Raw genomic sequence first — 11,198 nt, 5'->3', positions numbered from 1 at the left:
ATGTAGTGTTTGTGGTGGTGATGATGATGATGATGATGATAATGATGATGGAGAGGATGATCATGGTGGGAGGCATCCAATTACAAGACTTTTCTCAACCAAATTTTTAGAGTAACATGCAAAGTCATTTCTACGGGTCTTCAATTTCTCGACAAAATCAAAGTTACAGTTATTTTACTGTTAGGTTTCATTAAGCATAATAACAACTTAACTGTCAGTCAAACTAAACATTTGGATGCACTCCGTGATGATTTTTCTACAACTTCATTTCTTCTCAAATGCCACAACAGTTACGTTAAAAGATAAAAAAGGGGGACAAGTAGCAACTTACACTGTACAAACACAATTTAAACATATTCGTTGGTTAATTAAAGAGGAGGTAATGGTGACGGAAAGGATGATGATGCAGTTACAAGTCATTCACTTGTCAATTGCTGTTTTGGTTTTTTTCATATATACAAAAAATCCTTTGTAGTGACTTGTGAAGAAGTCTCATGAGGAGTTAACTTGAAGATTTCTTTTTCAATTCTTTAAATTAACCCTCCATATTATGTACCACTGTTGGAGGTTGTACCTGCACCATGGACAGACAGTAAAACCATACATGAGATAGTTGCAATAATGAAAGAAATTGGACAGTCACCTGTAGTTATGAAGAAGGAAGTCAATGGATTCCTTTTGAATCGTTTGCAATATGCTGTAATCATGGAGGCCTGGAGACTAGTTGAGGTAAAAAACAGGTCCACTTTGCAGACAGGGAATGAAATTGTACTTACTTTCCATCCAAGATTTTAAGAATATGTAAAGACACCAATGTTGTTTACTGCCAATCATACTATGACTGTGAGGTTTCTAGGTATCCCTAAGGAGATCGTCAATCTTTAATAATTAAAGGGGGCAGATAGTATGATGTACCGGGATAAATAATGATATTCATAAATTTCATAATGATCGCTGGCATGCAAATGCCTTATCTCACTTATTGAAAATGAATGTGTTACAGTTGTTTTTGTGTCTTGTTTTAAAAGGTCGATTGTAACTTTTGTCGCTATTTCCGTGCGTTATTAATTTTCTCGCTATCAAGGATCATTAGTAACTCTCCGGTGAATTCGAATCAAAAGTAAAGGGGCAGAAACATTCCTTTTAAGGCTGGTTTACACGTGCAACGCAAGCATATTAAGCATAAGCAGCATGCGCAGGCGCATTAACTTGTTGTTAATAAGTATCTTTTGTTCTAATAAAAGGTAGCAATTATCAAAACGCTATTGCGTCTGCGTATGTTGCTTTTGCTTATGCTTGAGTCGTACGTGTAAACCACCCTTTATGGTGCGGCTAGTCTTGTTGGATTGGAAGGAGCACGCAGTTGAGGTTCATTTGGCTCTGACAAAATTTCCCTTCATCTGAACCCCAATGTATTGTGGGCCCTGAGGTCTTGAAGTTCCTTTCTGACCACGAGTACAAGCTCATGAGGGTTTTCCCTTGTTGAACTTCTCGGCTGGGATTGTAAAGTGGACAGCTGGTCTTTAAAATCAGGGACTAATCAAGGGGAGCCTCTATCTCCACTAATTTCTTGAGTCAACCATTTCCCGATAATTAAAGTTTAATTTTGGAAACAGTTGTTTTTTTTTTCCCGCGAAACGTATAGACTTTCCCTTGACGCTGAGATAGCTATGTTGTGATTGGCTTTTATAACAGTGGTCGTGCTGAATCTCCCAAGGGAGATTGACTTTTACAACACTCGGCGTACTGAATCTCCCAAGGGAGATTGGCTTTTACAACACTAGGCGTACTGAATCCCCCAAGGGAGATTGGCTTTTACATCATTGAGCATTGTGATTCTCCCAAGGGAGGTCTTCTAAAAAGAAATCTACTGATGAAAGGGTTGACTCCTAGGCTAAGTATGGGAGATAGAGGCTTCCTTTGATGATCTCCTGTTCAAATTTGGTTTCTTTTATTGACTATGAAATGCTTTGTTCATTTCGGTGTTAATGCAGTAATGGCTTAACGGTCCATGCTGGAGGTGTGTATGTTATGAATCACGCCAAATAACAAATGTCCCAACAGGGAACGAAAACCGCAACTCCTTTTTCTTTTAGTATTAAAGATGCTAGCTTTGTTCTCCCCATAGTAGTAAAGCAATCCCCTCATCCTATATCATGTGACCTGCCCACTCCGTTAATTATTGGCTGATATATTGATGGGCGTAAGCTGCCCAATGATTTGTATTGTCTAAGATGGCTTCTTGTATTCCAAACCTCAGCCAAGTAAAGTTGTCTCAATATTTTTCATAGGATGGTGTTTGTTCTGCAGAAGACGTTGAAATCACTATGACTGAAGGTCTTGGACTGCGTTACTCTCTGCTGGGTCCCTTTGAAACCATGCAGCTGAATGCAAATGGTTCGTCATCAGTATTGTATGCAATTCACTAATTTATCGTAAAGTCTATGTGGTCATTTTACATATGTCAATTTTAGGTAAAATCGACAGGCAAAATGAAGTCAGTGCGTGTATCCCCGATTTGTCATTAGCCAGTCAGACGGGCTACCTCGCTGGAGGGCGGTTCACCCAATAGTTGGACAGCTGGGAGGAAAATGTTGCGTTTGTGATTGTATTGTATCGCAAATGGTTAGAACTTCCTACTCTTCTAGGGCAAGGGCAATAAGCTGTAAACCCCTTCTTACAACGAACTCTCACACTTTCCTCTTTATTTGGGACACGTAGTTTCCAGTGTCGCTGGTAATCAAGGCAGAAGTCAAGCAGTCGTTATTTGGTAATGTGGAAGTCACTAAGGTGCGGAATTGCTGAAAACCACTCTGCGTCTCATTTGCACCTCATAAAAAGGCAAAAGAGCACATAATTGTATCATGCCTCGTTCCTTTAAAAACTGAATTACTCTTCCGCAATCCCTTAACTCACCCGTGGAGGTCATGCATATAGTCTGCGAATAGGCTTCAATTAACTCAGCTAGATCTCTCTAATTTGAGAAGGAGGTTGAGTACAAAATAGTTTGAACAAAGGAGTCACATCAAAACTTGATGACTTAAGATCGTCCGCGTGAGAGTAGCCCTGAGAATAACTGTTGCTGGTGACATTGATACCAACAACAGTCTTTCTCAGGACTACCGTTATTCGGATGATCTTACTTCAAAACGTTTTGTGAGAAAGTTGAATGCCTTTTTCTTACCGCAGGAATCAGAGATTACTTTGAGAGATATGGAGCCAACATTGAAAATGTTTGTAAGGAGCAGGGCGGACCACGTTCGCTGGGCGGCGATACATTAGACAAACTTGAGAAAGAACTTGGGAAAACAATGCCCTTAGATCAACTTGACAAGAGAAGGGAGTTAAGAGATCGACGTCTTGCAGCATTAGCCATTCACAGACGTCAAGAAAAAGAAGAAAATTAATGTTTTTCGGTGCAGTAATAGTTACACCTGTTAATCGATGTTAAAATTTGTATAATTCAATTTGTAAACAACATTCTTGTAGTAGTGAATCGGTGTCTGCCTTAGTTGCCACGTCAATTTAAGTAATCATTTCAACTCGGCCAAAGGATAATTCACCGCAATGCAGGAGTCTCTTGATTGACAAACAATGACCTGTTTTTACGTCACGCAAATGAGATTTAATTGTCATTCCGATTTTTTTCTAAATGAGGCTACGTCGATCACTGCTTGACTCCGCCCTTGACGGAATATGTTTACGTTTATAAGACCGTAACGTCGTCTTAAAATCGAATTTAGTTTACATTGTTGTTGTATTGGTTTGCTTCAAATTTATGTCGGAAAAAAAAAAAGAATGGACCAATTCAGCTGTTTAGGAAAAAAGGCTGATTATCGCAAATTTTCTTTTATATACAGCATATATTTCATGGGCACTTCCGTGTTGGATTTAATGAACTCCTTCTGCCTCTGGCTGTTGTTTCATGTAAAAGAAGCTCAAGGCCCAAACAATAGAGACAACTGTAACGTGCAGTCAGATCCAACATGGCGACGCCCAGGCAATAGCGGTATTCAATTTTTTCTTCTGAAGATACAGACTCTTTGCTTTTTAACGTCATTCATTAATTGTCAATGACACAACTAGTGTGGTTCCAATTAAACCCAAAATCTGAAAACTCCGGCCAATCACTATGGACAAATCGGTACAAAGGGCGGAAAAGTCAGTAATAGTTGGTTTTGGTTGTTTGTCCGATTTTAAGCCAGTCACCACGGCGTAGCAAAAACCAAACCCATCGTCAAAACGTCCGATGAGGCATAATCAATTAATTGAGCATTCAAAATACAAATTCCACTGGCCGTGTTAGATGGTGTTTTTCAAGAGACGGTTGCTAAAAATGTGTCTGCTGTGTCTAATTTAGAGATAACTAGTCCATCTTAAAGAGAGTTTAATTGCCGATTCGATCGGAACCAGCCAGTCCTTCAGAAGAGGTGTTCGCCTTACATTGACGTCCGCTTAGGGCAGTTGAATGTAGCTCGGACAGGACTCCAAGAGAGAGCAAGAATGAACAGGCAAAGAGCTAGCGAAGAGGATCGCCAGTGGGAGCGAGTTAGGGATAGAGCGTGGAGGCAAAGTTGTAGCGAAGAGCGTCGTGAAGCGGAGCGGGAAAGAGGCAGACATAGGAGGCAAAATTGTAGCGAAGACTGTCGCCAAGCGGAACGAGAGAGGCCTAGAATAAACAGACAAAGGCAACGTGAAAGAGAAATTCAGAGGCGGAGGGAACGGAAGCAAAACAACAACTTGTTTACAGAAGGTAAGTCCACAGGTCGATCACTCTGTTGGTGTTGTTGTTGTTATCGATTTGTAGAAGGATAAATACAGACGAATATTACGGCGGTGGCGATTTGCTCGGCAATAAAGTTTGAAAGCAAATAAGTCAATAAAAGATCAAACAAAGTGTCAACTGAGTCCTGTGTTATGTTTTTTTGGTCGTTCCAAGCTGTTTTAGGCGTCATATTTCGAGATCTTTTCTCGACCGCCGGTTAGAGACAGAAGAAAATCGACAAGGGGGGCAACACCGAGCCGCCCGGCCGGTGACCCCGTCTTGTTCAAGCTAGAACGGACGCCAAACCAGTGAAATTCTCACCTTAAAAACACCAGCATCTGATTGATTTGGGATGTTCCCATATACCTTCACCGAGTTTGAGCTTCATTTTTTGAAACTTCACGGAGAATAGCTCTCTCAACATGATCGGTGCAAGAGACCAGACGAACGTAATTCGAAGCATTTGAGTCTATTCGAATCAACCAATCAGTGCTTTTAAACTGCCAATGGCCTCGTTGAAGGGTTTCCATCACCAGCTCCAAACTATTAGGCGTTTATATAGAAGTTAAGCTGAATTTCAGCAACCATGTCACTTCATTCTGTAAGAAGACCAGCAAGCAGATTGCTGTTTTAACTAAGTTTAGAAAGTTTCTTTAACGTCCAAAGCAAACTTGTGCTATACAAGGCCTATATTTTACCTCACTTCACGCACTGTGGAAAAACTGCTACCGCTAAACTTGAAAATTTGAGCTTTGTAGTTAGCGAGCTCTAAGGTCAATTTTTGATGACGACATTAGCACTTATAGTACTCTACTGGAAACAGCAAACATGCTTACTCTTCAAAACAGAAGAGTCCAGGATACGTGTATGCTTATTTACCGAGCCATTCATGGAACGCCTCCTCCACTTTGTACTCTATTGACTCTTAGAAGTACATCACGTAACTTGAGGGGTGAACTGATTCTTGTGCAACCTAGAGTTAGCACCACCAAGTACGGATAAACACTGGCTTTTACCTCTTATAGAACAAAAATCTGGAGCTCTCTTACAATAATGATGATGATGATGATGATAAATAATAGTTTATTCATTTCTTGTGCGCATCTTTACATGATGCGCATTCCTAAATTATAAATATGAGAAATAATAGATAAACGTCTAACTAAAAATATGGTAAGGCTTAATAAATACAAAAAATTAAACAATATGGTAAAAACTAATCATTAAATATTTAACAAAAGTGTTATGTAAAAAGAGAAAATGCTAATAATATGATAATAAAGGTTCTATTAAGTACATGCATGTCTAAAAAGATAGGTCTTAAGATGAGCTTTAAAAGTACTTACACATGTAATTGAGCGACATACTATCGCGGAGAGTTCCACAATGACTGCGCTGCGACGGCGAATGCCCGATCTCCTAGCGTGGCCTTAGATTTCACTGATGGCATAGATAGGAGTAGAGTATTAGAACCCCTGAGATTATAGAGTGATGTTTTGATAATAATTAAGGACTGTAGATACTGTGGCGCGAGGCCGTGCAGGGCCGTAGCCAGAAAAAAAAATGACTGAAGCAATGTCCATCGTTAACTTGTCTTCGTAGGCAATTTAGGTGTTCATGATGAGTACATTTTAAAGACAACACTGGAATCACGCTTTATTTTAAAAAATCACGAAATAATGACTGAGGCAAGTGCCTCGGTTTGCCTCATACCGGATACGGCCCTGCCGTGTAACGCCTTAAACGTGAGGAGAAGTAGCTATAGCTTGAAGTTCATGCGTGCTCTGATAGGCAACCAATGCAAATCGCGCATTATTGGTGTAATATGTCCAAACCTTGGCGCATTACATACCAGCCTAGCAGAAGCATTCAGGACTCTCTGAATTGTCGCAAGCTGGCTGTTTTGCAGCCCATACAATAGGCTTTAGCAATAATAGATGCTTCTTAAGATAAATACTTGCGTGTGTCGAATATTATAGAGGTGGCAAAATGCAACAGAACTAAGCTTACTGATATGGCTAGACATAGTGAGCTGTGAATCGAACCATGATCCAAGGTTTACAGGAACAGGAGTCCACCCACCTTGGTATTATTAATATTAACCTTGGCTAGCTGTTGGTGTGTGCCTAGTATAAGAAACTCTGTTTTGTCGTCATTTAACATTAGATTGTGCGATATCATCCAGCTCCTGATGACATCACTGATGCAGTCAGTCATAGACTTTATAGCAGCGTCCGCTTCCGCAAATTGGTTTGGGCTGAAGGAAACGTACAGATGCGTATCATCAGCATAGCAGTTGTTGCAGGTGACGCTGCACGATCTAATTGCGCGTACATATGGTGAAGAGAGGCGGGCCAAGATCTTTGAGGGACCCCTTGACACAGGGAGAACTTCTTTGAAAGTCCACCATTGACAGACACTCGCTGGAACCGGTCAGATAAATGCGACCTGAACTAAGCAAGCGCATTGCCCGTTACTCCACAGTCAGACTCGAGACGCTGAATCAGCGCATCATGGTGTATCGTATCAAATGCCGCACTTAAATCCTTTAAAACAAGCAGGGTGACGTGTTGCTGATTCATTGACATCAGGATGTCATTCTTTACTTTGCTGTTTCCGTACTGTGTGGAGGTTTATACGCAGATTGCAGCAGAAAATGGCGCTCGGTGACTGTCATATGCTCAGTGAACTGATCAACACTCGCCCTTTCTGAGAGCTTGGAGATATATATAGGGGAGATTGCTCACTGGACGAAAATTCTTATAGGCAATGTCCAAGTTATGCTTCTGAAGAGAAGGTAAGACGAGTGCCTCTTTCCAGATCCTAGCAAACTGGCCAGTCTCAAAAGAAAGATTGACTGACTTGATTTTGACTGGCAGCAAAATGCCCAGCAACTGAACAACAATCAACGTTGGGACCGGGTCTACTTGACATGATTTTTTAGCCGGCTTGTCAATTAGCATGCGCAATTAATCTCGCGTCAGGGCCTTGAAGCTGGTAAACCGTCCATCGACGCATGCGCTTTGCTCAACCGCACTTAAGTTCAGTCGTCGTAGAGTAAAGAACATTCAACCGACAGAATGCAAGAGTTTATTTGTTTCCCCGAGAAGAGTTCCTCAAACATCTTCTATGAATGATATGGTTTCGAATATCAGTATAAGACTGATTGCGATTCAAAGGACCGTAGAATTCCGAAAGGAACGGTCCCCATTACTTTTTGATGTAAGTGGCCATGGCTTAAGGGGCTGCTACTTTCGGATAGTCAAAAAACGTTTGTAATTCCGTAGCCGTCTCACGCAAAAGGACACGTAACTTGATATAAAAAGTTAGTTGAAGATATATATGAAATACATCATATATTGTACTGCGGGTATGAAATCAAATGAAACCATGTTGTCTCGCAGTGATGAGCGCAAATTTCTATTGCCTGAAGGCGAGGTCGCGGGTTCAAATCCCGTTGAAGTCCTGAAAAATTTTCAGGCTTCTCGACGCAATAGAAATTTGCGCTCATCACTGCGAGACAACATGGTTTCATTTAAAAAGTTAGTTGTTTAGATTAAATGCTGGTTATGCAACCAAACACAAGCAAGCTGTAACAATTTTGATAATTTTCTAGCCTAACAAAGTAAAGCGGTGAAGGGTTTCGACATGAATTCCAAAGTAAATTTCACTCGGAAAATCGTTATCGTACTCATCGCTTCGCGATTCAAGCGATATCGGTTTTTAGCTTAAAATTTACCGTGGAATTCACTAGTTAGGCAATGAATTTTTCTTTGGAAGAAAGCAAAGATAATTTTTCAATTATTAAAGCAGCAACCGGAAACATCAAAAAGTGGACAATTCGAAACCTTTTATTTTCACTAACCCTACAGGCAGTAAGAATAGATAACCATGCAGGGAGCCCCGCTTTAGGCTTGGCTAAATCTAGTATTAAGCGTAACGCGTAGTGTGTAATGAGGATGGAACAACATGAGTGGGCTAAGCAAAGCCAGAAACCTTTGTGATCCTTCGTTTATTTTTAACTGAACTGAATCCTACTGTAAAATTTAAAGATGAATTTACGAGCACTACCTTACATATTACGATACACATTTACTACTGAAAATACTTGATGGGCGATCAGTATCCATTATATGATAAAAGGTGTTTATAAAAAACGTTGAAACTGACCTAGATAAAAATTATTAAAAAACTGAATTTTCGACTGCAACTGCGGTCTTCATCAGAGTGAATAAAATATGCTGTTCGAGAGTAATACGCTAAAACTAAAATAAGAAGTTACTTTATCCCCTAGGGCTTCAATAATGTCTTATAGACAGAAGGGAATGGCTTCCGCTCGTTCACCGCATTTTTGTCTATTGTGGAGTGCCATGATTCCAAAAAGATTCTTTTGTGCCAATTATTGACATTCTTTTCTACAATTTCCACATAGCCAGTGTCAATGTCATGGTCAGTGGTTTCGGCGTGGTCTTTTATTGCCGACTCTTTGTTATTATTAGTTCCTGCTTTATGCTGAAGTAAGTCATTTACTGAAGTAAGTCATTTACGCCTGCGAGCATCTATACGAAAATTGAACAAAAAATACACCAGTTTGGCAATGAATGTTTCTTGATCCGCATGTGTTTTAAAAGAAAACAAGCACACCCTCAGCGAGCGAATGGAACAGGAAAAACGCGATGTCAGAGTAAACTGTCAATAGCCAGCGAATAAGAATCACGCTAAAATTAGAAGCCATAAAAAAAAAAAATTCAGTTCAAGGTCAAAGAAGAGTTTTACTGATGTGCTTTATTCCTCTGTACACTCAAAGATAAAAGTCGAATATTCATAGCTCAGTTGGTTAGAGCGTCACACCGGTATCGCGAGGTTACGGGTTCAAACCCCGTTGAAGTCCTGAAATTTTCAGGCTCCTTTACGCAATTGCAAAAATTGCATTCATAACTGCGAGGATTATAGCTTCACTTGATTTCATATCCGCAGTTCATATATGATCCATTTCATATATCATTTCATCGTTGATTCATTCCTCACGGGAACATTAGAACCCACAAATGACCAGCTCCTAACGTCAGTGGCTTCATAGCTCAGTTGATTAGAGCGTCGCACCGGTATCGCGAGGTCACGGGTTCAAACCCCGTTGAAGTCCTGAATTTTTCAGGCTTCTTTTCGCATTTGCAAAAATTGCATTCATAACTGCGAGGATCATAGCTTCACTTGATGTAGTGTTTGTGTTGATATCACCGCGCCACTGATAGTTATTAACACTTATTGTGTAATATTTCAGTTCATCTAAGTGAGCGAATGTGAGAATGCTATGTAAAAATAAGTAAATAACGTCATGGTTATTTACGAGTTGTGAGGTATCACAAACTCACTTGCTATCGGTCGTTCGTTTTTTTAATATTCTCAACTTGTAATGAAAAATAATCATATGCACTCAGCAAGCAGGAAGAAATTTATATTTAGCTCATGTTTGAGTTTCTTGCTGTGAGCTAAGACTAGTGACATCTTTTATTTATGTGTCAATGGATCACTAATTGAAATTAACTCAAATCAAATCAAATATTGGTTTTCTTTCTCTCCAACAGTTGAAGAAAGCTCTTGGGCACTACCTCTTTTTGATTTGACGCATAGCCTTAGCCACGACCTCCATCGCCTTTTCTAACATCTTCATCCATATCAGGGCATTATGCGCCCATAAGGTAGTCACGGTACCAAAGCCTCCCTATCTTGAGAATCACTAACTCAACTCAACACAGAGAAACGACCGCCGGAAATACGTCTGCATTCGCAGGCTACACTCTCCATGGATAATCATACTATTCACTGCTGTTTCTGATTCTGAACGTCAAACAAATTAAAAGGAGTAGCACAGAATATTTGGTAATATTAGAGACCTTACGATACACGTATATGTTGCCGGTAAAATCCGTTTTCAGTATACAGGTTCGGGTAGTGTACCAGTACAAGTAAAATGTCCATGCAGCCATTTTGATTAAGATACCCGTAGAGTTACCGGGCGGGGATTAATAACGATGGCAGGCTCGGTAGCAAGGTTCTTCTTTTTCTTCAGAAATAAGTTTACTGCATTGTTAAATAAAGGCTATCAAGTATATCCAAAATTCTTCCTTACGAATGTTCTCTGTTTAGAAAATACTCCGATGATGAAAACGTACTCGTTTCTCCATAATGTCTTCTCTGTATATACTCATAATTCTTCTTCCGGTAAACTGCTTTCTACCCCGGGAAAACAGCTGGGTCTACCGGGTATGATCGATTTCGTCATCGCAAAATGAAAAAGATATATGACGCTACCCGTTACCCGTACACCGATTTATGGGTATCTCAAGGTCTCTATCATCATTCAGGTTTTTCCTTAATTTTTAATCAAGCCTGGAGGCATACTACCGAGGATCCCCTAACCCACTCTATTTCA

The 11,198-nt window shown here is 40.1% G+C and overlaps 1 protein-coding gene across 1 annotated transcript in view; it reads left to right on the top strand.

Annotated features, from left to right (window-relative positions):
- LOC137988644 (lambda-crystallin-like) overlaps positions 1–7,855 on the top strand; it is an 8,133-nt gene extending 278 nt beyond the window's left edge. Inside the window, exons 2-5 of the mRNA XM_068834627.1 lie at positions 535–729; positions 2,292–2,397; positions 3,190–3,416; positions 6,932–7,855. Coding sequence (XP_068690728.1) covers positions 622–729; positions 2,292–2,397; positions 3,190–3,407 — 432 coding nt within the window. The 5' untranslated portion in view covers positions 535–621 and the 3' untranslated portion in view covers positions 3,408–3,416; positions 6,932–7,855. The remainder of the gene's footprint in view (positions 1–534; positions 730–2,291; positions 2,398–3,189; positions 3,417–6,931) is intronic.
- Positions 7,856–11,198: the final 3,343 nt, after the last annotated feature.

Source organism: Montipora foliosa, unplaced genomic scaffold (assembly GCF_036669935.1).
Source record: "Montipora foliosa isolate CH-2021 unplaced genomic scaffold, ASM3666993v2 scaffold_423, whole genome shotgun sequence".
NCBI lineage: Eukaryota > Metazoa > Cnidaria > Anthozoa > Scleractinia > Acroporidae > Montipora > Montipora foliosa.
The sequence above is the reverse complement of the archived record's forward strand: the minus strand, read 5'-3'. Positions and strand labels throughout refer to the sequence as shown.